Source organism: Lontra canadensis, unplaced genomic scaffold, assembly GCF_010015895.1.
Source record: "Lontra canadensis isolate GAN:19392208 unplaced genomic scaffold, GSC_riverotter_1.0 scaffold2, whole genome shotgun sequence".
NCBI classification, from domain to species: domain Eukaryota; kingdom Metazoa; phylum Chordata; class Mammalia; order Carnivora; family Mustelidae; genus Lontra; species Lontra canadensis.
Genome location: NW_022630996.1, coordinates 8625426 through 8653224, shown reverse-complemented (window position 1 = coordinate 8653224; position 27799 = coordinate 8625426). Strand labels below are relative to the sequence as shown.

General features: G+C 46.2%; 1 protein-coding gene across 3 annotated transcripts in view; it reads right to left on the bottom strand.

Moving 5' to 3' along the window:
• Positions 1 to 27799, bottom strand: part of CREB3L2 (cAMP responsive element binding protein 3 like 2) — a 103737-nt gene that overhangs the window by 1311 nt on the left and 74627 nt on the right. For 2 of the 3 annotated variants that reach the window (XM_032868365.1, XM_032868356.1), the window contains exons 3-11: positions 25181 to 25356; positions 23628 to 23715; positions 19933 to 20120; positions 17898 to 18044; positions 16813 to 16871; positions 15492 to 15560; positions 2744 to 2843; positions 2344 to 2470; positions 728 to 944 (exon numbers count right to left, since the gene is read on the bottom strand). In XM_032868365.1, the coding sequence (XP_032724256.1) occupies positions 728 to 944; positions 2344 to 2470; positions 2744 to 2843; positions 15492 to 15560; positions 16813 to 16871; positions 17898 to 18044; positions 19933 to 20120; positions 23628 to 23715; positions 25181 to 25356 (1171 nt within the window). Of the gene's footprint in view, positions 1 to 727; positions 945 to 1068; positions 1150 to 2343; positions 2471 to 2743; positions 2844 to 15491; positions 15561 to 16812; positions 16872 to 17897; positions 18045 to 19932; positions 20121 to 23627; positions 23716 to 25180; positions 25357 to 27799 lie in introns of those variants that run through there. The other variant, XM_032868376.1, reaches the window with a different exon arrangement.

Below are 27799 nucleotides of genomic sequence, written 5' to 3'. Positions count from 1 at the left end.
ACCAACCACACCACGCATAACCAGGAGTGCGCGCGCAGACCCTCCTTCTTGTGCTGTCTGGCATTTTCAGGAATCTCTCACAGCACAATAACACTATCTGACCATTCTTTATGCCTTTAAGTTTCCCAAAAGACTTTCCCCCCTAATGTCCTAAAAGAAACAAAATATGGAGAATTGGAGCCCAGTGTTATTTTCCATATGGAAACCTATCTGTGCAAAGTGCCTCTCAAATGATGTCCCTCAATATAAATCTATAATTAAAATTAATACACATTTATTTGTATATAAATCATAAAACTCTATGCTGACATCTAGCAGAACATACACACATCTCTAGTGGGGGGAAGGAAGGGAATGGGTCCTGAGGCTGCGTCTGCATGGTAAGCGCGCTGCTTCGGCTGGGCTGTATTTTTTCTGTATGAGGTTCTGAGGGGAGGAAGGAGGGAGTCAAGCCACCATGGCCAGCTCCCCAGTGACAAAGCAGACACAGGGGCAGCTCATCCTAGGTCCTCCACCACCACACTCCCCCGACAACCCCATCTCTGCTAAGGGCAGCTGTTGGCAAGTAGCAGCCACTCCAGAGTCCCAGGTCCCAGAGAGATGTCCTGAAAGAGCACAAGACCTGGACTGGGCCCATGGGAAAGTCGACACCCCACATTCCAGGTTGCGGACCCACAACTCATCATGCATGCCTCAGGGGAGCCGGATCTACGTGTACTTGACTCACAAGTGTTGCTGTAACTCCAACAGCATGGATTTCTCCAGGCTGGTCTCATTGGAGATAATGAAATGAGGAAGATCCACATCAGGCCTGGCCTCCAGGCCTGATGCCCTGAGCAGAGAGGATCCTCGGTCCCAGTGCCCAAGCTCCCCAGCCGAGGCTGGGCTGGACGGCTCTTCCAGCGGGGAATGTTCCTCGTAGATCAGCAGATTCCTGGATCTCACTGAGGACAGAGCAAAGGAACGGGTGTTAGGGAAAGACCACAGGGTTTATCCTATCCCCTCACTCAAATGCCCAGGGCCAGAAACAGATGACAACTTGTGGGTTCTTTTGCCCAGAACGGAGGGTGCCCGCTGGCACTGGCTTTCCATAAAGGCTTCAGGGTTTCAGAGTTTTGTGCAGTGAAACATTATACCAATTATCCAGTGCTGGAAGAACAACAGAAAAGCAAATAGACATGAAGCAAACCGCCATCCCCACTGCTTTGAAAACAAAACTCCCCTCCTTGCCCACCCATAACCATCTGAGGGAAACAAGTCATGAAGAATGGGAGTCAAATACTTGGAGATGTCCAGACCAGCTAAAATAAGAAACATTTCCAATGAGCTGATCTTGCATGGAGAGAAGGCACAAGGGCAGAAAACTGCATTTTCATCTGGAAACCAGAGAGAAGCCCCAAAGCCAAAGCCATAAATCAAACGACAGAGACAGTTTCTTTGTTTTATAGGATAGTTGCAGAGCTGGATGGCTCTGTAGCAATTTTCTACAACATAGAAACTCTTTTCTCATTGGCTTCCATTACAATTTACAGATACATTCCCTTAGGGGGGAAAAAAAGAATTTCCCAAGAGATCACTGAAATTATGTGGTTGAAATGCTGGCATTTCTGTCATAAACCTGGCAGAGATATAACTACCCGGTGGAGATCAGAGATATTTCAGAACAGTAAGACTGTGCCTGCTGCCAATCTAGCACCCAATTCCACACTTGTTCTTATTAGTGTGTGCGGGTATCTGTGTATATGTTGCGATCCCCACCGGCTACTTCATTATTTCCTACATACTTAAAAGGGATCACTGAGCTAGGTGAGGTTATCACACTTCTAACACCTGAGTCTCTAAATTCTCTACATCTTGGTCATAATGTGTTGTAAGACAGACCGATTCATTTCACAAACTCTTACCATGGCAACATACAATTCCAATGAGTAGAAGTAGAAACACAGGGAAGTCCTTTAAAATGTCAGGGAAAGCTTAATGTCCCCCCTCCACCTACTACTCCCCGCCCCCCAAATCTACATCCCTCCTCCTTAACAGAGCTCAAAAAGGAGACCTCAGAATGTGCCTAGAGCAAGAATTTGCAAACTGTACTCTGCCATACTCTGCTCTAGAGAATTCCCAGTGGAGCCTCAGGCCGGGGGAGGAGGGGCACAAGAAGGGAGCCAGATGCCTGGGCACCAGACCCGCCGTGTCCCTCTTCCCTCCCTTCAAGAAAGAAGCTATGCTTCTACCAGTTTTTAAAGATAAGACTTTCTCATAAGACTTCGCTCAGAAAGTTGAGCTTTCAGAAAGCTCCAGGCAAATGAAACAAGACACTTTATAAGTTGCCTAGTGCCATCTTACCGACAGAGGCTGTATACGGCTCCTGCAGAGAATGCTGGCTGGGTAGAGCCATCTTGGTGGCAGAAGGATAGGGTCCGTAGCCTTGAAGGAAGCTGCCAAATGCGACAGCAAAGCATAGCACGACCACCTGCGGGGGTAAGAGAGAGCACGGGGAGCTGTCAGTAACTGATCCCAGAGCAAACCTCAAGCCTGGCAACAGCTGGGAAAGTGTAGGGACTCAGACTCCCCTTCCCCAGGCTGGACTGGGCCAACAGGTCAACCCTGGGAATATCAGAGAGAGCCACACAGCTCCTCCAACCCCACGTGGATGTGGATGTGGATGTGGCAAGTTGGGGACAGATGGTGACTGGGGCGGGGGGCGGGCAGGGCACTTGCGGCGCTGTCCCTTTGGGAAACTCACCATGAGGCACGTGCCCGTCTGTGTGCCCGCCAACTTGCAGGTGCGCGAAACCTTGCCCATCACCAAAGTCTGAAGTTTTTGTAGTTGCTGCAGGAGAGTTCTGCAAACACAGCAAACCAAAGCATGAAGAGTCTAAGACAGAGGAGAGTGTTTTCCGGTGACCTCTGTCCCCAGGCTCCGGGGAAGCTGCCAGAGCTTCGCATCTGAATTTGAATGCAGTGCCTAGGGAAAGTCTCATTTGGAGGGAGATACAGACACCAGTGCCTTTGAGCACCCGTGCGGCAGGACTCCCCAGAGTTTGGAACGAGCCCCTTACTTTGGCAGCCTGTCCAGTTCTTGTGCTGTTTTGTGTAAGAGCTGAATGTGCCAAGTTATCCCCTACAATGCTGGGACTTGTCTATCAGCCCCTGAGACAAAACAAAAAAAACAAAAAGAACAATTCGATGGGTGGGTGATGGTGGTACAAGAGGATCTCATTTACCTACGAGAAGGGAAATGCTGAAGAGGACATAAGAAAGGAGAAACACAGAGACCTGAAGGAGTGGCCAGAGGTTGTGGGTGTCACTGGAAATGGCAGCAGGATCCATCAGCCACGGTCACTCAGATGGCAAACTTGAGGAGTAAGAGAGGAAAACCAGGAATGACAGGGAGGCAAATAGCCTGGGGCACCTCACACCTATGATCCTTGCAGATTCACGGCATCTCTACGGTCAGAAACAAAGCCAAACTACGACAGAGCAAAGAAGTCTGCCCAACCGGAGGCATGCTCAGAACCAGGGCTCTTGGGAACCATCCCCCCCATACAGACTCTGCTCCTTCTCCAGGAAGAAACAGGGAGCAGAAGCAAAAAAGAGTTGTTCTCTCCCTAAAATTGGACAACTGTGCATACCCTTAAAAGGGAAGGTTTGGGATGAGAATCCTATATTCTGGTCTGTGTGACATCAGGTCACAGAGAGAGCAGATGGTGACATTCTTTGCAAATTCTGAACACTGCAAGCCACAGAAAAGGATCTTACAACACAGCCTCCTGAATCAGAGCCTCTGGGATAAACCCGTGTGAGCAGCCGAGAGCTGAAGCTCCTCTTTGCTTCACTCCTTCCCCAAGCCCCGTGCACATGGCAAAGTGGAACCATTTTATAAGCAGATGCTTTTTCTCGAGTCTCAGAAATTTTCACCAAATTCATGCTGTGATGTCACATCAGAAAGCCAGACAAGCTCATTTGGAAACATCAGCAAATCACTCGTTTGCAGAATTCTGGGCTCTCCCGGGGAACCTGCCTCTAGACACAATCTACCTCTGAGCCTTCAAGTACTGGAAGGACGGGCTAGTCTTCTCAGAGTTTGCAACCTCTACCCTGACAAGCGCCAATGACATGAGTTTCTCCCAGGGTTAAGCCAATCAGGGACAGGGTGGCCATAGGATAACACTGCTGTCAGCAGCTAGCTGGCTAAGATCTGGGGCAGAACTGGGGCAGTGCACAGCACACACACACACACACAAACCCCAAAAACCAAAACAATAACAACAACAACAAAAAACAATGCTGTGTGGTCCTGATGAATTTAATTTAAGCAAAACAAAATAATTCATCCCATGAATCAGTACCATTAATTTAAATTCTATTAATATGGACGTCTTTTTAGTACCTTGTGGTACATTTTGTTGTTGTTGTTCATTGTTACCTAGAAGTATAATCAAACCATTTGGACCTGGTTTCTGTATATTCAGGCAACATGTTCTTTAAAAGTGTTCTATTCCTCAAAAAGTTGAAAACAGAGCTATCCTACGACCCAGCAATTGCACTACTGGGTATTTACCCTAAAGATACAAACATAGTGGGTGCCTGGGTGGCTCAGTGGGTTAAGCTGCTGCCTTCGGCTCAGGTCATGATCTCAGGGTCCTGGGATCGAGTCCCGCATCGGGCTCTTTGCTCGGCAGGGAGCCTGCTTCCCTTCCTCTCTCTCTGCCTGCCTCTCTGCCTAGTTGTGATCTCTCTCTGTCAAATAAATAAATAAAATCTTAAAAAAAAAAAGATACAAACATAGTGATCCAAAGTGGCACGTTTATAGCAGCAATGTCCACAATAGCCAAACTATGGAAAGAACCTAGATGTCCTTCAACAGATGAATGGATAAAGAAGATGTATACATATACAATGGAATACTATGCAGCCATGAAAAGAAATGAAATCTTGCCATTTGCAACGACAATAATGGAACTAGAGGGTATTATGCTGAGCAAAATAAGTCAATCAGAGAAAGACAATTATCATATGATCTCACTGATATGAGGAATTTGACAGGCAGGGCAGGGGACTATGGGGGGAAGGAGGGAAAAAAATGAAACAAGATGGGATCGGGGAGGGAGGCAAACCATAAGAGACTCTTAAATCTTATAAAACAAACTGAGGGTTGCTGGGGGAGGGGGTTAAGGGGAGGGTGGTTGGGTCATGGACATTGGGGAGGGTATGTGCTATGGTGAGTGCTGTGAATTGTGTAAGCCTGACAATTCACAGACCTGTACCCCTGGGGCTAATAATACATTATATGTTAATAAAATATAAATAAATAAATAGATAGCTGGATAGATAGATAAAGTGTCTGTATGTTACTCAAGGCTGAGAAATACTGATAGTATGATTATACCAAATTCCTCCTACAGAGAGCCTGTCATTTGTGACAATATGGATGATGAACCTGGAGGGCATTACACTAAGTGAAATAAGCCAAACAGAGAAAGAAAAACACCGTATGGTATCACTTATATATGGAACCTTTAAAGAAAAATCTTTTTTTTTTTTTTTAAGTTGAACTCAGAAGCAGAGTAGAAAAGCAGTTGCCAAGGGCTGGGGGTTGGGAGGCATAGGGAGAGGTTGGTAAAAGCCATAAGAGGATCTAACATACAACAGAATAACCATACTCTGTCGCGCTGCATTGGATGACCGAAATTTGCAAAGAGAGTGAAACTAAAATGTACTCACTAGAAAATTCAAAACAAAAAACGGTAAACATGTGAGGTGAAGGATGCGTTAATTAACTCGATGTCAGGAATACTTTCACAAAGTATGCGTATTTCAAATCATGTCTACTTTGAATATCTAATAATTTTGTCAATTATACCTCTAGAAAGCTGAGGAAAAAGGGGAAAAAAAGAGCTTGCAATGAAATGATCAGGTAATGCAGCAAGTTTTTCTCCTCACGCATTTTTCCTCTTCTCCCAGCACTCTGGACAAACACCCTATTCTTAGCCGCTGGCATAGCTGCCTTTCCCAAACAGGGTGCTAAGTGACCTAATGCACACCCACTTCCTGGGGGAGCTTTCGTTCTCCCAGAGCTAGGATGTGGCAGGCAGTAGCTTCCATTTTCTTGACCACCTCAGTGGTGCTGGCCCCAAAACCTTCCCTGGGTTCTCCCTGCTGTATGTTGGAATTCTAAGACCTGCATTTGGCCATAGGGCACAACGCTTCTCTCTCATATTCTGGCCTCCTTCTGTGGTACTGAGTCATGTGTTTGTTGCCCTCTAGACTCTGGAGAGGGGTATCACGGTTTCCTCACTTGCTTCTGAGGAGCCATCTTGAAGCAATGGCTGCCTTGGTGAGGGTGGGCACCTCTGTTGCCTGAGCTGGCAGCCTGAGGTATTCAAGTTCAGCTGTGCTCTGTGCAGCTTTCCAGATGTTTCCAAAGACATTGCCTTTTGCTCCAAAGTCTTAAGGTGATTTTAAAGTGAAACCAATTCCCTATTTTACCAACCAACCTTATTCGCCCACAATCATCCCACACTTCTTTCCTGCCTGTCCCCAGCTCCATGCCCCATCTTCAAAGTGTGAAACACCAAGAAAACCAAATCCATCAATTACTCGGAATCACTCCTCCCTTCAAATTTCTGGTTGTGATCACTACCCCCTGTCCTAGACCGAAGAGTCTCCCAGGAGGCTCCATTGTGGCCCCTGAAAGCAGACCCTTCACAGACTTGCCTAAGCATGTCTACCAGTGGAAGGATGTCCTTGCCTCAAGCTGGGACCCCTAAGGACAGAGGCAAAGTGCTCCAAGTGTGGAAGAAGGACCATCTAAGTCTGGCTGGGTGGGCAGGGAAGGCTTGATGTTTTCCAGTTGGGTGGAAGTTTACTTGGCATTCAGCAGCACATCTCCTCCAAACTCAAGATAATTATATTCTGAATCTACTGCAAATGAAAATAGTTGTTTAATGGTTCCTGATTTCTAACAGTCTATAATCCTTCTCTTTGAGATTAGCAAACATAGTTTTAAAACAGATTTTTTTTTTTTTTTAAGCTTGAGATGGTGGTGGAAAGCAACGGCGATCGATCATGTGCTATCTCCTGCTGCTGCTTCTCCTGCTCGGATCAGTGGAGGTGAACTGAGCTGATGGTGGAAATGATGACTTTCTGAAGCCCATCAATCAGCAACTCAGAGTGATTTCACCCAAGGAAAGTGATGGAGGTCATCCATCCCCAAATCTAAACAGATTCCAATGATCCAGTCAAGTCTGAGAAACTCATATATATTCATTCCTACAACAGAAACACTCATCTTTGTCATAAGGAAAGGAAACTAACAGGGAGCACCCACTGATTGAGTTCTAGGAACCCCATATACTGAGAGATACCAAACAACTGTCTCAAAGACATGTAACTCCTGAGTTGAAGCCCTCATATGTAAAAGCTGATTCTGTAGTTCATGGACTTTCCAATGTGCTACGACACATACCCTTGTTGATAACCTAATAAAATCAAGAACCAAAATACCTCTCAGTTAGGTAGATTTTTCCTAAACCCAGTGACATTAACGTCATATCAACAATAGCCCAATGAAGAGATACGTCCATCCTTAGATAAGACAAGGTTACTGTAGGGGCACCTGGGTGGCTCAGTCAGTTAAGAGTCTGATTCTTGACTTCAACTCAGGTCATGATCTCAGGGACATGAGATTGAGCCCATCAGACTCCATGCTGAGCATGGAGCCTGCTTAAGATTTTCTCTCTCTGCCTCTCCCTCTATCCTTCCCCCCATACACTCACTCTCAAGCTCGCTCTCTAAAAGAAAAAAAAAAAAAAGAAAAGGTTACTATCAACAGGGGTCAAGCCACAGATGGCAGAGCCACAATAAAAATCAGAGACCCATGCTAACAAGGTTTCTATGACAACGATACAAATAAAAACAATGACATGACATTGTTTGTCATGTGGCACATTTCAGGCTATACCAAAGATAAAATGCCAAGTGAGAGGTTAAAGAATCAAGGGTGCTCCTTGACCTACGTCAGGTGTCTGGAAGTCAAACCTGGGCCCTGATTAGGAAAATGGAAACTACAAGACCTGTCCCTCCATGAGACACTGCAAGAATGGACGGGATGGCTTTAGAATTGGAGCATCTGCACTGGAACAGAGGATTGGCTGAGTTTAGATCTTGGTACCACTGCTGTGTAGCTTTAATCAAGTTATCTCAGTCCCGAGTTTAGGTAGCCAGTCAAAGTGAATCCCTTTGACCTCCTCAGCTAACAAAAGGAGGAGAGAATTCCCCTTTCTGGAGTACTCTTGGTTTCTTGAAGCAAAGACACCCTTCCAGAGTGCCTGCTACCCCTTTCCATGGGTGACAGATGAAGCCAGCCCTTTATAGGGAAGCCTGGGGCCTCCTAACTGAAGCACGGATCTGAGATGATGTGGGATTCTTCCTGATGCCTGTGACATCGGGAGTGTGGATGACAGCCGTCACCCTGCTTGCACGAAGGGCTGGCTGAAGGAAAGGCAGCCATCAGGGGAAATGGAAGAATTATTTTAAACCTAAAGCTATAAAAACTCAACCATAGGACAGACCCAACAGTGCATGCACAGCCCAGAATAAACTTTTCCTTTATTACTGTATTTTAAATCATCAGTGACCATGGCTAATTATGGCTTAATGAATTCTTGGGCTTCCGGGAGCAAGGTCTCAATTTAGAGAAAGGAGTACTCGTAGCAAACATTTATCTGGGCCAAGAGATTTTTTCACAACTTGTTAAATTGGAGTATCCAACTCTTGATTGAAAATGCGGATTTTGTCCTGTGATGAGATGTAAAAATAAACTTAGTGACTGTCCTCACGCAGCTCCTTGCAAAAGAGCAGTCCGAGGCAGCAGCCAGCCTCACCCAAAATATATCGTCACTTTGTATCTTGGGAGGAGGATGAAGGGAAATCGGACAAAGCATTCAGAAGTCGCCAGGAGGGCGAGACATACTCTTACCACAACTGGGAATACATCAACAGCCTCGTGGTTTTCTTTGTCTTTCATTTAATTTAGTGTTCTACTGTTTCCTTTATTTATGAGACACATAGAGGAAGAGAGAGAGAGAGAAAGAGGAAATAGTCATATAGTTATTACTGCCTTTTGTACTTGGAACATTCAGCTACCTGATTGCCCACCAGAGTAACAAACCAGAGCCAGGGAAAAAGAATAAACTGGGGGTTCCCGATAACTTGCTGTGCCAGGAACTCTCGATAGATGTACTTTCCAACACATCTTCTAACACACCCGTGAGTGTAGGCACACGAACCACTCTCTGGATAAGTCAGCCTCCTACAGAGATGCGGGAACTTTTTTCCCCTCCTTCCAGAACTATCAGAGCAGTGTTGTTCTCCAAATTCCCCATCATGAACCATTAGTGGGTTGTGGAAACACTCGGGTTGTCAGTGGTGAATTTTTTTTTTTAAAGATTTTATTTATTTCTTTGATGGAGAGAGAGAGATCACAAGTAGGCAGAGCAGCAGGCAGAGAGAGAGGGGGAAGCAGGCTCCCCACTGAGCAGAGAGCCTGATGCGGAGCTTGATCCCAGGACTCAAGGATCATGACCTGAGCCGAAGGCAGAGGCTTTAACCCACTGAGCCACCCAGGTGCCCCAAATTGTGAATTTTTTAATGAAACAATCAGCTGGAACACACGGGATTGGGGGCTATCACTCATCGCAAATAAGCATCCAGTTGTGAAGCCCTCCTACTAGTTATGCGTGTGGGGTAGAGGTTCCCATGGGATGCCTGGGTCACTACATAAAATGCAAAAGGATTACAACTGAAAAGTCTAAGTGCCACTCAGCTGGCGCACCCAAGCACAATGATTATATATGGCTGCATATCAGGTTGCTTTATGACAGAAGAGCCAAGTGTCTGTGTCCTTCTGGAAAAAAAAAAAAAAATCCCACCTGAATCCTTCCCCAATCCCATGCCCACCCTGGTCTTTTAGAGTTATTGTCTCAGAATTTCTGAGGGTTAGGAGGAGGGTGTTCAAAAGCTAAACCATCTACTTCCAAGTCCTGGGGTGGAGATGGCGAGGAGCTGGGGTACAGTGGACCATGATTTAAAGTTCCACACGCTGCATAACGAGATGTAAGGAGATTCACGAACCATCTCCAAGACTTCTAAATACTGAAGTGTGACATATGCAAATAAATAACAGTCACAGGGTGCTAAAACCCTAACCTTTGCATAATATTTACGTATGATCTTTTACTTAAGCTTTGAGGGCTGTTCGTAGGGCTTTGGCCTCAATAGGAAAAAAAAAAGGATGCATTTTTTCCTTCCTCTTTCTGTGTAATCGCTGTATCACAAAGGGTTTGCTGTGCCAGGACCAGAGGACACTTATGAGATATTCCATTACCTACTTGTGCAGGACCAGGAACAAGAGAGCTCTAGAATGTTCTCTGGGGCTGTGGAATGGCTGACTTCACCACAAAATTATACTGACATGTCCTTCCAGTCTCTCTGGGGAACTCGGTCGGGTACCCAAAGGGAGGTTTGAAATATTAGAAAGCTTCTACTCTTCCCACAACCAGAAGTCATAGATACCAAAGAAATGAAAGTGAATTAAAGCAAGGTGAAGGTCTGTAGAGTGGTAAGTCGCATCATTCATCAGTATTCCAGCGGCCTCCCCGAGTAGGACAGCAGGGGGGACTGGCAGTGACAGTCAATCTACAGAAAACAGGGGATCCTGGGGAAGAGGGTGACAGTGTGTCATGCAAATGGGCACAGGCATAGGGGCCAAGCAGACAAATGAGGAGAGGTGGAACACGGCAAAAGCCCAGTGCACATAGCTGGAAAGAGCTGTATCAGGAACCACATACAGATTCCAAGAACAAGACAAGTGGAGGTAGACAGAGAGGGTTATAGCTGAGACGACATGATACACCATGCAGGACTCCAGGCACACAGCAGCCAGGGTTCAAACTCCTGACGCACCAGCTTCGGGGGTGGCCCCCTGGTGGCTTGGTCTACCCTTCGGAGAAGAGACTTGGGGTAGGGATCCACGCAGGCCCCGGAGATGACCCAAGGCCCCTGGGGCAGGGAATTCCAGAATCCCAGGTTACCAGGGTGAGGACTGAGGGGGTAGAGTAAGAACTCCACATGCAAAAATCGCCTTGGGCCTGCTGACTATCTTCCCATGGACAGACGTGTGGCTAGAGGTGAGCCAGAGAAGGGTCCCCGAAGACACAAGTCCAAAGCAAGGCCCTCTTATTCGGGTTTAAGTTAGCCCTGTGCTGGGCGAAGGCAGTGGTCCTTGAAAGAGAAAGGGGCACAGCAGAAGAAAAATGAAGATATGCATCAATTTAAAACTTGAGTGGCTGAGGTCTACCATTCTACGTCTAGACATTTGGATGACCTGAACCTCATGGTGCCTCAGTTTCCCCTTCTACAAAATGAAGTGAGTAGAAGTCAAATTTGGTAGTCTGTGCTAACGTGGAATCCAGGCCTAAGCTCCCATGCATGGCTCCACACATCGGGGCGGGAGGAGAGGGCCTGTGGCTCATAGCCTGACAGAGGCAAGGGGCAAAATATGAAACCAGAGGGCCAACAGAACTACCAACACCTGAAATTGCTGGGCTGAGCGGTGTGTGTCACCTGCACAGGATTCCTCTGGAATGGGACAAGGGTAGGGCCGTCCAGAGGACCTGCAGCTTAGAGGGGTGAGGGATGAGCATGGGAAAGCCAGCATGATCGTCCAGCAGCCACACACACACACACACACACACACACACACACACACGGGCCTCACCCGGACCTTGTAAGTGAAAATGTATTTCCTGATTGATCGCAGGAAGACAGGCCCCCTGGGAAGCTGTCTCTCTCTCATCTCACACATCTCCTGATGGCACGCAATTAGTGGCTCGCCTCAGCAGAGCAAGTGTGAAGGTACTTTCGCACGGCTTGGCTCTGCTCCAAGAGACTCCGGGTAAGGCTGCAGAAGTGTTAAGAGCATTTCTTCATTTTCTCTCCCATCCTCACCCCCTTCCAGCTTCCTGAGCTCAGATAAAAGGGTCTTTACACCTAGAAACCAACAATGCGCTCTACTAGGTGGCCATTGCTAAGTCCAGCATTAATCAAAAGATTCAGGATTGATTCTGAATTGGAGTGCTCACTTTTATCCAGAGAGATGGAAAAGTCCCTCTTGGGATGTAACACAGAAGTAGGAAAATGAAAAAATCATCTTCCTTTAATGTGGTCAACAAGGAAATAGCCACTCACTTTCCCCACCATGCCAGGTCCCATGACATCATGGCACCCGCGATCTCCTAGCCCACACCAGAGATGTAGGATCCGGTTCATGCCCAGCTCTTCTATGTCTATCCAGCTACCTCCAAAGGATGATAATCCAAGAAACACAGCCAGGAACACAAACACAGGTGTGTGTTCATTAGGCCCAGCCCTGTACTTAGTTCAAACACCATGTCACCGACGCAATGTTGTGTGAGCAAAGGGACCAAAAGTCTCCCTTGCCACATGCCCAAACCACCACTTCCTCGTGACAGATGGATGGCAGGAGACTGTCAAGGTTACATCAGAGTCACTGTGGTTGGTGCCGTGTCCTCAGAGCAAGGCGAGGCCCTTGAGGAGGGGAAGATGCCAAAGGGATGCAGACCCACTTTCCTTGTCTCAAGAAGAACAGCCCTGCTTTCATTTCTTGACTTCTCAGGCTAACACATTAAAAATTACTTAGAAATTATAACCCCAGGAGTCCTCTGATAAGATTATCTATGGAAAGACTACAGGTCAGTCAAATGTCAGCCACAAAAGAAGGGTTGTCTGCCCGCAAGGTGAGTTTTGAAGGCAGAGAACACATACAGGGCCGCCAAGAGACAGAGCAGGCCTGGGGCACGTTGTTTCTTCAGTGGGGATTCCAATAGGCTAAATGCTGGGAAGAATTTCCACACAGTCCATGAAGAAGAAAAGACGAAACTCATCATTGACTCCCAGGGAAGAACATGAGATAGGCTGACCCCACGCTCAAATACACCATATGTTCCCATAACTCCTGTTCTAGAATAACTAATATTATTGAAATCGCCATGGCCATTATTTAAAAAGATAAAAGTAATTGGCAAAACACAGATTGTGTTACACAGAATCAGATGTACCTTATGTCAGTGTTCCTCACACGATAGCTCTTTATCAGCTTCTGACAGAAATAAGGACTCTGAGGAAATACACTGATACGAAAATATGTCCACTGCATTCTGTTAAATGGAAAAAGCTCTTAATGAAAGAGGATGTGTATATGTATAAATATGTATGTATAAAATATTACAAAATATAAATATCTCTGGGTGAAAAGATTGCAATTTTTTCTTTTTTAACTATAGTTTCTGATTTTTTTCTGTGATGAGGAATATATTACATGTGTAAGTTTTTTTTTTTTTTTTTTTGAGACAGAGAGAGAGAGAGAGAGAGAGAGCGAGCACAAGTGAGGGGGTGGCGCAGAGGGAGAAGCAGAGTCCCTGCTGAGCAGGGAGCCCTACGCAGCGTTTGATCCCAGAACCTGGGGAGCATGACCCGAGCCTAAAGGCAGACATTCAACCCAATAAGCCACCCAGGCACCCGGGTTGTTTTTTTAAGTTTAAAAAATATGGGGGCGTCTGGGTAGCTCAGTCGTTTAAGCCTCTGCCTTTGGCTCAGGTGGTGATCTCAGGGTCCTGGGATCCAGCCCCACGTATGGCTCCCTTCTCAGCGAGGAATCAGCTTCTCCCACTCCCTCCCTCCCTGCTCGTGCACGCTCGCTCTCTCTCAAATAAATAAATACAATCTTTTTTAAAAAATATGATACAGCACGGTCAGCGGGGAGAGGGGAGGAGAGGCCTTTCGCAGGAGAAGCCGGGCAACGGAGTACTTCTAATCACAAGCACCCCGTTCCCCAAAGCTGAGCCCGTACTGCACCTTTGCTGCCCCCGTGTGGCTGCGAGAAGACCTGGCACCTGGAGCCCTTCGGCAAGGACAAACCCGGATCCATTATCTTGGATACATTCTTTCTCTTTCACCACTTCATAATGTGGATTTGTCCCACTCGTGAACATGGAGCACTGTAAGTGCTAGGACGGGCGTTCAGGACGCTAACAAGTGGACACAGACTCTGGTAGGGGTTCAGGACCCAGAGATCTACTACGGCAGGAGTGAAGTTGGAGGTAAGAAGGGGCAAAGCCTCAGGAGACTACTTGACCACAGGGAACCATGAAAACAGAACCCTAAAGCAGTACTGGAAACCATCTCCTTTGCTGAGAGCACCTGGAGCAGGGGGTGTTTATTTACTTCTGCCATCGTCTGCGGAGCACCTGAGGTGACTGTCCTTGACCTGCTGTTTGAGCACATACATTCCCAGAAACACAGAGGGAAGTCCAGCGGGTTACAATGTCCGATGTTCCCACTGATGGCAGTTTAAACTTAGGAGTAGAAAAGCCTGCTGCCTAAGCATCACACCATCAAGACGGGAGCCAAATTGAGTGTTATCAAATGACAGGCAAATAGATTTAACCTGATCCCTTAATGATTGCAAAATCATTATTAGACATTAATGCTAAGCCTTGAAATGATGAAGTAATATTCTTCTTACCTAAAAGGCTATTTTTCTCGGCTTGCATTGTCAGATCTGTAACAACTAAGGGCAACAGGATCCCCTGACGAATATTTTAATTTTTAAAGTGTAGTAGGCACTGCGTACACATACACACATTCTAGATTAAACTCCCCAACTCTTAACCCTATACCTTAACCCCTTTTTCTTAATCCTATACCTCAACCCCTTTCTCTTGCGTATGACCCAGGATAACACTCAATACACTTCTCCTACATTTAGGCTCCAGAGCCAGATTGCCTGCATTCAAATGCAGCTCTATCATTTACTGTGTGACTTTGGGCATATCACCTAACCGTCTGAGTCTCAGTGATCTCCTCTATATAATGGGGATATGAATAGGACCACCTCATAGGGCTGCTGGAAGGTTAAGGAGTTGACATCTGTGATGTGCTAAAAACAACACCTGACAAGAAAGGGCTAGAAGAGCCCATTAACTCACTCTGTCCTACAGATATTTTTTAAAATGGGTTTGAAATGTCATTAATTTTTATAAACTGTAACTTAAAAAACAAACCTGGTGTCCTCTTTTCCTTTCAGGAATAAACACCATCTGTTACTAAGATTGAGTGATGATGAAAAGGCCAGTCCCTCCAGTCCACTTCTAAAGCTGAATGTCTTTTTCGGAAGAAACCAACTTACCATCTTTATTCTCCTCCAAGCTTCCTGCCATGTACTTTAGGAAAAGTAAAGAGAGTGTGTGTGTGTGTGTGTGTGTGTGTGAGTGTGTGTGCAAGTGTACATGTGTGGAATATGGCCATCCTGAGTGCCTTCACACCTTCTTCCTATTCTGGTCCTGGATCTGGCCCCCCCCCCCACTTTCCATTAGGCACTTTCAACAGCTCTTCACTCCAGCGACACTCACCTATTGGTGTTCTCCAGAACCTCTACCTTCTTCCGAAGCTCCAAGTTCTCAGTTGAACAAGACTCCACCCTTAGAGGAGCAAGAGAGAAGACAATTAGTTGTATCAGTTGAGCAAATGCAGGTGGGGTTTGGAGAAGGAGGACCAGGCATCAGCTACTCTAGGGAAGTGAGGGAGAGAGCCTAGCCAACCTCAGTTGGGAAGAAAGGTAAGAAGACAAAAGAAAAAGAGAGAGAGAGATGAGTAACACGTGCCTCAGAACAAGAACATGAATAAGGATGGTACAAACTGTAAAGTCCTAAAGTGTTCCAACCTCGATTTCTTTCATGTCATCCCTATTGCTCTCAATGTCCATCATTCATCTCCCTCATCTACAGGAGCCTGGATGCTGCTGGCTGTAGTCTTGGCCAGAAGGGCTGATAGGGAGCCAAAGGGCTCAGGATAGACAAGAGGGGAGGACAAATATGCAGTGCCTCAAGACAAGGAATCCAGCTGCAGGAACATGCCTCCCAAAGGCACTAAAGACCATCTTGACCCTGAAGCCTACAGAAAATAATGGAACAGCATGGAACTACTTCATGCTCAATTACCAACACCTAACCTAGGAATGTAGAGACACTAACTTTCAGTAGGAAGGTCAAGAACCGGCCAGGATCTGCTCTTCTCCCCAGACACACAGGAAGATTCACTTCCGGGTCAGGGGCCTCATTTCCATCTTAGACGATATTTGTTGGTCAAGTGGAGAACTGTATTTCTAAGGCTAATACAAAATTGCATCTCATTCATGTTTTTCTACAGCCCTCCTGATATTCTGGACTACTCAGAAGAACAAAGGGTATCTTCGAGTGTTTTTGTGGGTAGTAGCTAGTTGGAAGCATGAATTACAGTGGACGGAAAGTAAAGAACACCGGCCGCACTCGCTGCACTGCCCACGTGCCTTCTCTAGGGCGTGAGGGATGAATTAGCACTGCTCCTTTCAGCGGAAACAGTGCCTCTCCTCTGAGGAGAGTTCCGGGAACGGGAATGAGTGTTAATATTTGCACTTGTTTGAAAGGAAGCCTTCGAGGACTTACTCTGGTTAGAAATGCTGTGGTACCAACCCCTGCTAAGATTGAGTGCATTTTTTAACTTAAGGCCGTGCTTGTAAAGCCTCCCCCTCTCACATCCACTAGGTGGCAGGCAAGACCTAGGGGATGGACCAACGGGCTTTGATGGCGGCCAGAATGAACTTTAACCACTTTCCCTGAAAACAGAAGCTTGGCACGCTCCCATTTTCCCTCGCAGATCACCCAGTAACACAACCAGTTTCGGCAGGAGGCTTACTTTTTCTCCAAGCTGTCCATGTATTCTTTCTTCTTCCTCCTACTTTCCTGGGCAGAAATCTGACACAGAAGGGGAGAAGAAAAGATTAACTTCCTGCCGGCTCCGGAAGTCAGTTGTGTGTAAATGGAAGAGAGGAGTCTGTTCGCACAGAAACCCCCAGAGTCCTGCTCATTTCTGTGGCCGTTCTTCATTGAGATAACCTGCTGGCTCATCTGTGAGTCCTCTCTTCTGACCTCCCTGGTTTCAGCCGGCCTATGCGGTCACTAGTTCCCACCAAAGTGGGCCCCTCGTGGGAAGCCTGGCAGGCCTGAGTCAGAACAGAACGTGTGGGTCACAAACCATCTGTGTCATCTTCAATAAATGATTTCAACTCCATGGGCCTCAGCTGGCTCAACTAGAACATGTACACCGAGACAGTTGGGCTTGGTCAGACATAACCCCCTTCCTGGTTCTGCACAGGGACAAAGAGTGGTAACTGAGGTCTCTTTTATCTTTCTTTCTCTGTCTCTTGCCTTCTGGCCTGTCTGTACCCTAGCCATGCCCCCTGACCTCACCAGTCCTGATTTGCCCTGTAGGGACCTAGGGCTAGGAGACTACTAAATCCAGGCATAGAACAGCAGATTACAGGATTTTTTTTTTTTTAATCAAAAACCTAGTAAAGAAAAGAATTAAACACCATTTATATTAATTTATTTATAAATTATATACATGCCCACGAGAAGGAAATGTTGTGTACATCATAAAACAGAAACTTAAAAGTCTGATGTAAAAAATATTAGTGGGAGTTCTAATGTTTTCCTCTTAGCCCCGAACGGATCCCCACGGGCACCAAGGAGTAGGCACACCCAATTTGGGATCCACTGACCCAGAGGATGGGTGGAGGGACTGGAGGAACACAGGGGTCAGTGGGGACTGCGTTCCTGCTCCCCACTGAGGGAAAGGGCAAGACTGAGCCTTGTCCCCCTTGTCGTCCCTCCACGAGATGGGCCGGTGTTGGCCACTGGGAAGAGGGGCAATGGGGGTACCCAGGCTTAATTCTTGTCATGGTCTCTGATCATAGAAGCACCTCGATTTAAAGGGCTTACCTTGTTCTTGATTTTCCTCCGAATCTTCTTCAAAGCCTTCTCCTCTGATTTTGTTAGAGGCAATTTGGTGGGGATGGGATAGCCCTCGGCGATCAGGGTCCTCTTCTCCTCTTCTGTCAGGACCAGTGGACCTGACCCTTGCAGTTTCTGTGCAGATTAAGGGGCAGAAAAAGGGTCAGAGCAGAACAACTGGGCAACACTCAAGAAACTTGCAAACTTCAGGGGCACTTGGGTGGCTCAGTGGGTTAATAAGTCTCTGCCTTTGGCTTAGGTCATGATCCCAGGGTCCTGGGATCGGGCCCCGCATCGGGCTCTCTGCTCAGCGGGGAGCCTGCTTCCCCTCTCTCTCTGCCTGCCTCTCTGCCTACTTGTGATCTCTCTCTCTCTCTCATGTCAAATAAATAAATAAAATCTTAAAAAAAAAAAAAAGAAACTTGCAAAATTCTGAGAGAAAAGGATGCTCATATGCTTCAAGTGAGAGATGAGTAGTCTGAAGTGGAAGCAGAGATAGAGAACACAACCAAGGATTATCACTCAAGAGAAAGGGTGAAGAAACCTCCACCCATCAATTTCTGGAAGGTACCCCAATGGGTAAAACATCAAAAGAAACATTATAGGATTCATTTCCCACATCTCGAGATTTCATAGCCTTGGAGTGATGGGGGATTCACTTGGAGCTCTTGGTGAAAGAGTGTCCTTGTTCTCCTGAAAACACAATTTTGCAAGATGCTCTCCACATACCAGGGGTCACTTCTTGTCCCCCACTAAGAGCTAAGGGGCCAGGGCTCACAGAAATACACCTGCAGGCACATCTCATGGAAGTCTCTGGCTTTGGACAGTCCCAGATTGTTCATCAGCAGTGAAGACAAGGACTATAGCTCATCTCATGTGGCCCATCATAGAATGATGAAGCTGAGCGCCAACAACGTCTGAGCCCCACATTCAGTGTCATGGAACAGTCCAAAGAAAAGGCATCTCTCAAGTCATAGCTTGTGATCAAGACTGAGACTGAATTAATACACATGGAAGGCTGAGGGAAGTAAATGCTATGCTGTAATACAACTCAAGGTGCATTCAGAATCTGGGGAGAGAGACACATGAGTGTGTGTGATAAGGAAAGGCATAAGGGTAGGTGGGAAGACTGACATTGGGTTAAAAGGAAGGGGATGATTTACATAGAGGAGGGCATTCCAAGCAAAAGGCAGTATTCCAAAAAAGCAATTGAAGATGCTATCCTGTCTAGAATGGATAGGAAGTTTTTGAAACAGCAAAGGGTCAAGGTGCCCAGTATAAAGTAGAAGTACTGGGATTTGATACCAAGAGCTAATTGAAAAGCACAAACAAGACACTGTAGGGGTGTGACACCGGGAGGACTTCCTAACACAGCCCCAGATCCAGAACTCTGTGGGGCACACTGACTTTACATTGCCAAAATCATATTAACTGAGAGATGATTCTTACAAAATTTTTAAATATCTCATCTCATTCAAATGTTCTGTATGTGACATAAATTCAATAAGGTTGACAATAATTTTATCATTTTTCAGATTTCATAGAAATCAATGAATTCTTCAGGATAGTAAAATGTTAATTCTCTGTCTCCATTTTTATCTGGGACAAGGTGCCCTTATACACATTAGGGATGAATGATGACTTGTGCTTTCCAACACGAGTCTCTGGACTGGGAGTCATACCATAGGCAAGAAAGGGTTAAACTGTACTTTTGAGCGTTCAGCAACAAAACATTTCATCTCGGACAAAGTTTTAGGTTCATCAAAGACTGTTTATTTGAAAAACAACTTATTTCCTATCGTGGGCCACAGGATTACCGAAAGTGATAGTAAGTGTTCGGGACGTGATTTTGAGGAGGAAGGCAACACAACAGCGTGACCCCTTCTGCCTGGCTGCGTCCTATGAAGCAAACAAGCAGTAACGGGCATGTGCACAGGGTGGCCTTGAAGTGGCCTTGAAGGACACCCGCTCCCAGCGAAGCTCCGAGGGACCAAAGGGTAAGGGCTGCGGGCGAAATACTCACGTGAGGGGCCGTGAGGAGAGGGGAGCTGGACAGGGCCGAAGGGGCCCGCGCCACGGCTCTGGCGGGGCTGTGGGTCTGCGGCAGGCCGCCGAAGGGGTGCAGGCGGGGGTTGGGGCTTAGGCTGCCCTCCGAGTCGCTGCTGTGGCTACTGGGAGGGGTGGGGGGTAAGTGCAGGTGCTCCACGGAGGCTGAGGGAAAGAAAGCGGGTGTCATCCATCAGACAGCACCGAAACAGGACTCGGAGGCCGTCAATCAGCGGCACGTCCACACAGCCGAACGCGGGTCAGCTGAACAAAGGGATGGAGATTCTGCGTGTGCGGATAGGGAAAGATCTCCAGTGTATTTTGTTAGGGGGGAGGGGGGAACATCAAGGTGCAGAACGGTGTATCAAGGAGCCCTCCTTTTGTATGAAAGAGGAGAGCAGGTGAATACAGACTCTTATTTGCTCGTCTCTGCATAAAGAAACATAGGAAAAACATAAGAAATTAATAAAATTATGACCTCTTGGGGGCTGGGAGAAATTAGGGTAAACCGTGGCAGGGCGCATAACTTCTCACTGTATCCCCTTCTTATCATTTATATGGTTTGACTTGTGAACCACATGAATGGATCAGGTGCTTAAAAAAAAAAAATTAACAAAACCTGGAGCCTGAGAGCATTCCCAAAGGCTGCTTTGAGAAAAGCTCATTTGTTTCTGAAGGAATGTGCATGGCAGGGCCCCCAGGCAAGACGCCTGACATTCTTCCTTCAGAAAATCCTAAATCCATCTGTAGCTAGGTAGGTAGGCACTGGAAAAAGGGCATGTGTGTGTGCGTGCGCGCGCGCCTGCGCGCGCCCATGTGTGTGCTGGGCGGGGCCTTGCTGCTCCATAATACCTTCGCCTCCCCTCAGGGAGTCACAGACAGGCTGTCTGCTGGAACATGTGAGCCACAGTCGGTGTCATCAATCACACATCTCCAGGGCAGTGGGGGATGGGCTCCAGAAGGCAGAATCCACTCTGAGTTCAAACTTATGGACAAAAGAGCTCTCCTTTTTCTGGTCTCCTTTCTATTCCTGCTAAGCTGAAGTGCCTTGAGAGGCAGCCACTGTTTCTGAGCCAAGGGGCATAAACTTGGATAAGCCTTTCACCCCACACTGCTTCGGGGTCCCCAAGACAACCGAGCCCTTTAGTACCAAAGGTGCAGCTCGGCCGGAGGAGAGCTTGGGGTCACGGAAAGGCTTCAGCCTCCTCTTCTCTCCTGTAACCAGAGACCACCTGAGGTGGGAAGGGCCTTCTGAGACACAACTGACCCACCAGATCCCACCCAGAGCCAGTCATGTGCCTCCCAGCCATCCCTCCTGCCACCCTCCCTGCTATTCACAGTGCACAGCTCTTTCTCTGCATCTTCCTCTCTTTGTCTTTTTCTAACATAGTACCTTCACTAGATCCTTCGCCTTTTCTCTGACAAAGTCTTGCCAAAGAGCCCCCTGGGCTTTGTAGAGTCTGCGGGCACTTCGAAAGCTAAGGAATATTCTAAAATAATCCTAATGCCAACATCCCTGCCAACGGTTCCAGGGGCCTTAAATATGCTTCCCCCTCTCCCATCCCCGCCCAGAAGAGAGTCCAGAGAATGTCAACCAAGATGTCCAATGGCTTCCACAAAGAGGCCATTGGACCGAGGTGTCTTTCATGCCGTGGTCTATGTGAGCAAAGCAAGAGCGATGCCTGTAGACACATCAAGGTTACCAAATTGAAACCCAAGGACAACCAGTCACAGAGAACAACTAGGCTTTAAACAACAGCCACTCAAGGATCTCCTGACTTTGCTTCCACAAAGTATCAAAGTCTCTCCTGAGCGCCCAATGGTGGAAGGCTCCCAACACCTTCTGGTTTGGGGCTGCCAATTTGAATACACTTTTTCTCCAATAAACTCCTAAAAATTTTAATATGCCTCAGTTTACCTTTTAACAATGGTGGGAAAAACCACCACCACCACCACAACAACCAAACCCAAGAGCAAAACCTATCAGGGGCTCCTGCTGCCTGCCACACCGTGCTGTTACATTCAGGAGAACTAGCCAACTGCACCTAGAGCTTACTTGCCCCTCTCCCTTAGCACAGTCCAAATTATTCTAACACTTTTTTCTTTTCCAAGCAGAAGGCGCTCTACAAAAAAACAGAAATGGCGCATCAGGAAAAGTGAGAGAAACTCAAATTTCCTTGTTCCTGCTTATTAAGAGCTTATGACCTGGCTCTAGGTGCCTCGGTATCAGATTTCTAAATATCACTTGAAATACCAGTCTCAGATTACTTGAAAGGTCTGGGGACAGCAAGCTACTTTGCCTAGAAGCTCCACTGCTTCTAAGATATTGAATTTCCTCCTCTCTGTTTATCTAAGATAATGAGGAAGGACGGCCCGCCACTTACTTTACTTTCAAAATGTTTCTTCTCTAGTGATCCCTGAGTCTGAAGCCTGAACCATCACTGTTACAGTTAGGACACTTTCTGAAGCATATGGCAACATAAACTAAAAGAGCAAGATATATTGGATAGTCTTCATGAAAAAGAAAGGAATCACTTTAGAACAGTAAGTAAGCGGAAAGCACTAATGGATAACACTCCGTGGAAAGATATATTGTTTCTAAATGGATTCTAGTCGATACTGTTAATTTAAAAAATGTAATCGTTTCTTACTGATAACAAAGGCAAACACCAGCCCTGATTAAACTGTCACAGATAAAATCCCGAGTTCCTAACGCAATGAAGGACGTTATGCTCTCATGAGAACTGCTCATTTGTCACACCCACACATTTTCTATGACAAACGCATACATGACTTTCTTATTTGTTGACCACAGTAACGAACTGTCCTAACCTCGTCCAGAAGACATCAATAAAAAGATGACAGTAGGTCTGAAGGCACAAAATTTAAAGCACAGCGCCCACGCAGGGGTATCTCCATTTTTAAAAAGGCCAAAAAAGCCTCCTTAGACTTTATGACACTTGTTGGGGAGGGGGGGCGGTGGTCAGTGTTCAGGATTCCCCAGTATGGGCTTCATCTGAGAACAAGAGGGAGAAGTCAGAAAGAAACTGACGCAAAGAAAGAAAAAGTGAAAAGTATGACAGCTTAGAATACGACATTGGGATGCGTGAACTAATTTGTAACTAGGAAAGAGGCTCCTTGCAACTACTGTCCTCCAAAGTCAGCATTTAAGCACAGTGAATGATCAAATCATGGATTCACTTGACAAAGGGTTTAAACTGAGTTGTTTTAAACAGGCCAGGTGCCTTGGTGGCTATCCATCTATTGGCCTCCACTGCGCACGCCCTCAGAACAGAGAACAGGGCTTGATTCACACATTCACACCCAGAAAGTAACACTTGCTTTGTTCACCAGCACCCAAGTCACAGGTGATCATAAAAGTTTGGGAAAAAAAACGCCTCTGCTAGGAGTAAAAGTAAAATACAAGACTTAGCATAAAAGCCTTAAGCATATATATATATTTAGATAAAAGATTTAAGCATGTAATGCAGAGGGGAAATTAAAATTTAGCTTTCAACATCTGTACTTAGAACCAAGGTTTTCGAGAGCAGAGCTATTTCAGAGGGCAGGCAATGTCTGTGCTACACATTAACGCCAGCACTCTCTCCCACACCCCCTTTCTCCACACACCGACATCCGGGACCCCAAGGAAGCCAGAGAGAGCAGACGGACCTTCTTTTGGAGAGAAGTTGAGGAACTGATCCACTTCATGGGGCTCCAGCTTGATCTTAGGTATAATGGTCTGGCACGAGGAATCAACCTAGAGGAGGAATTTCAAACAGTTTTTAAAAACCAGGAACAAACCTAGAGGGACACCAGGGGAGCGACTTGTCATTCAACTATGTGTCTCCCTCTCTGGGCAGCCCCGCTTCTCCGGGCTGAGCGCAAGCAGGTTCTTTCTCTGACAGGCAGGAGGCTTCCTTCTTAGACTTTCTCTCACCGCCTAACCCGGCACTTCAGCCGACCGAGCCCTCGGGATTCCAAAGTTAAAAAACCAGGCCTCCTCTTTCTATTGTTTTTATCATAACATAAATACCATAAAATAGTCTGGCAACTTTGGAAAGGGCCACAGGCCTCCAATAGTTTGTCCTACAGCAGGAGCTGCCTGAACCAAGGGGCCTGTGATGTCCTCCAGGCTTCCTCGGGACTGACAACATCGAACCATGAACACGCGGTACAGAAAGAAGAAAAGGTCTCCGGCCTATGCGTGGAGCGAGGCCAAGACCCTGTCCTTGCTTAGTTACACACTAAAAAATCAACCGAATTGACATCTCATGGTTCGAGAAGACTGAGAGACGCTCTAGAAGCCCAGTGCAATGAACAGACCCAGGCCGCCCATGAGAAAGGAATTCTAGAGCGCAGCTGTAGTGGGGCTCTGTCCACAGTCTCCCACTTTTCCCAGAGGGGTGGTAGAGAGCGCTAAGAACAAGTGTGCACCAAAGCTTTCTACTGCTTCTGTGTGACCTCTTCCTAAAAAGGCATAGGTAGATAGGATGCCTTGCTCAGAGAAGTTCTGACTTAACATCAGTGGAGCGATTGTTTATAAACCTTTGGTTTTGAACTTTAGGAAACTCAGGACTGGTTTTCAACATCTGGAAGAAGATGTCCACATATGATTCTGGTCCACCACTGCACACTGGAAATGCCTGGAGAGAAGGTGGGGTAGGCATGTAGGCATGGAATCGAACAAGAAAGAAATGCCCAATTTAGTATGTTTTCCATGTGTAATACAATAAAAGTTGGCAGGTGGGAGATCCCCAAATTGGGTCGGAGCAACTCCACATTGCACAAAGAGAGGAAAACATAACACAGGAAATAACACTTCCCTCAGCGCCGGCATACAAGCCAAGGATTGCATCATCATTTAGCCCCTCTCTTTCCACTGGCCTAAAAATCAATCCCATGAGGAGTTTGGTTTTTTGTTTTTTCTTTTTTTTTAAACCATGGATATCGGTCTATTTATCTTAATTTTGTAACAGCAGTCATCGGAAAAATGAAATCAGACTTGCTACCAGTTTTCTGAACAATGCCTTCAAAGGAAGTGGCATAATCAATGCTGATCCCAAATCAACACAGCCTTGATATATATACATACACACATACGCAATTACCTACCCTGAAACATCTAGAACCCTTAGCTCCAAAAATGGTTAAATGCCTTATTGGAGAATGATGATCCATGTCTTTTGATCCAATGTGTGTGTAGGGAAGAAAAGTGAGCATACCCCAGTATTCATTTCCAGCGGGGGTTCCTCCTTCTCAAAAGGGGTGGAGATAGCTGTGATGGTCAGAGTGACAGAGGGAACAAGTCCTGGGGGTGGCTCCTCTGTAATCGGCTCTGTCTTGATGGTGGTTGATGGAAAGTCTGTAGACAGGTACCATTTCTCACTTTCCACTTCATCTGTGGGGAAAAGACAAGCACATGTATGAATCTGGTCGGGGGTATCAGACGTAAGTAAAACAAGTGACCACTGACCCTGCTCCTCAGAAAAGAGCTCCAACCATAGGTTACTGAGAGTAGAATAAGAGGAAATAAAGTGAGGATGTGAGAGAGGAGATAAATGGACAACGAAATGAATGGCAAAGTAAGAATCTATACTTGTATTCGTTTGAGTGTAAGTACACCTAAAGGAACCTCAAGGATCCACGTCAAAGAAACCTGCTTTCCTGGTCAGGGCAGGAAGGAGGCTGGGTGGACGGGAAACAGGACAGGAGGGAGAATCTCCATGTGTGATGTTGTATACTTTTTGGTTTTCAAATCGAGTGACTATGTTATCTATTTAAAAGTAAATAAGCACATTTTTAAAAGATTTATTTATTTGTTTATTCGAGAGAGAGCGTGGTGAGGGGAGGGACAAAGGGAGGAGAGAGACTCTCAAACAGATTCCCCGCTGAACACAGAGTCCGACATGGGGCTCGATCTCAGGACCCTGACACCAGGACCCAAGCTGAAATCATAAGTTGGATACTTAACCAACTGAGCCATGCAGGTGCCCCAATAAGTACATTTAAAATTAAGAAACAAATGGTGTGTAACCAGAGTCTCAGGAGAGAGGTCTGGGGACCATGGTGAGGTGGGCTCTGTTCTTTTCCCAGTGGACAGTTACTTGTTTCCTTTTTTTTTTTTTTTTCCTTCTCACCCCCTGTTGTTGTCCTCTGGTTTCCCTACAATCCCAGTTGTGCCTTAAGCCTGACCTAGACCTCCGGAACTTTACTTAGCCCTCTGTGAAACTTCAGAGTTTGTAACAAACTTCTGCCTTTACCGAAATGGACCAAATATCTAGAGAAAAGAGCCGGATCTTGACAAGCGTGGATCTTGGCTTGCTACTGGTTTTCATGATGATGACAGGCCTAGAGATCAGGACAAAGGAATAAGAACAGACAGAAGCACCTCTACAGTAAACATGCATTCTTCTAGGAGCTCACATTCACCTGTTTCTTACCAACTTACTTCTGAACCACTAGCCAAGCACAGCCCTGAAAAAGGAGGGAGATGGGCAGAAAAGACAAGACAAGGGGATTGCAAACAGGTGCAGAACAAGAAAAAACAAGTCAGAAATTCCCAAAGTCAGCATTCCTCACCTGAAACCATGTTTACTAAAATGAGGCTAAAATAAAGCAAAGATACATTCCTTGATTCATGAAAATGTTTAAACACACACACATAGTTAGTGAATGATTACTATACAGAAGAGCAAAGTTGTTCCCACTAGGAAATAATTCTACACTCAAGAATTGGACTCAGTGGGAATTCAAGCTTTCTTAAGGAAAGGTATGTGAAGATCGTTTAAGAACTGCTAGACATGGGGAAAGAGTGGGCACAGAAGCAAAAAAAACCAAAAAGTTCACAATTATTAAAATTACGCTTCCTAAGCAACTTCCTTGAAACTCAAGAAAACATTAGATTCACTGTACAAAGGAGAATGATGTGCCCCCCTAAATCGAGTTTGTATCTGACTTGATTAATTATCCCAGCCCTGTATTTCCTGAGGCAAAGTAAAGATGGGCAAGACTTCTGTGGGTAGAAGATGTTTTGCTTTTGGAACTGGTTCTAAAAAGCTGCTGAATGCTATTGTGATGGGAGAATTTCCATCACTCGCAGGGGGCTCACCACGTCCTGGCCGAGGGGGAGGGGGAAGGAAACAAAGGGCCTTTTGATGGCAGCCAGAGGAGAGAGACCACGTTGGACTTGACACAGAATTGTGATGGCCACATGGACTCCCTGAACAACTTAGAGAAGCAACTGGATGAAGAGCCAAAAGAAGATTCTAATGCCTCTTCCAAAATGAGCTTAAGAACTAGAAAATTCTGTCACCAGCAAGGAAGACACACTCAGGACAGACAGATCTGGGGAAGGGCTGGAGAGACAGAGGACACAGATTCCACTTTCTCTATTCGGCAATGACATATGGATGCCTTTTCCTTTGTGAAGTCAACACTTACAGCCTGTCCGCTCGAGCAGCATTTATCCCTGCCAGAGACTGGGAGGGAGACAGCAAGATGCAATACAGCCTCAGCGTATATTAAAATTAACAGTAAGGAGCCATCGCTGAGAAAAGGTCCCACCAGGAAATTGTGAGATAAGGCCAGATCCTCAGGCTGTGCACTTATGACTACTATAATGAAGCTGAATTCACAGGGGGGGGGAGAAAAGGCAAAAATAAAAACAAAAAGCAATACAGAACTGTAAGACAAAATAAAGACAGGTAATGCAATCAGTTCTTCCTGTGTAGCTAAGTCATCCTCAAACATGGGACAAGATAGTTGATATTCTTAATGCTCAATGTCCTGCGAGCCTATTTTAAAATAATTTTAAAATAGGCTCGCAGGACATTTATATATAT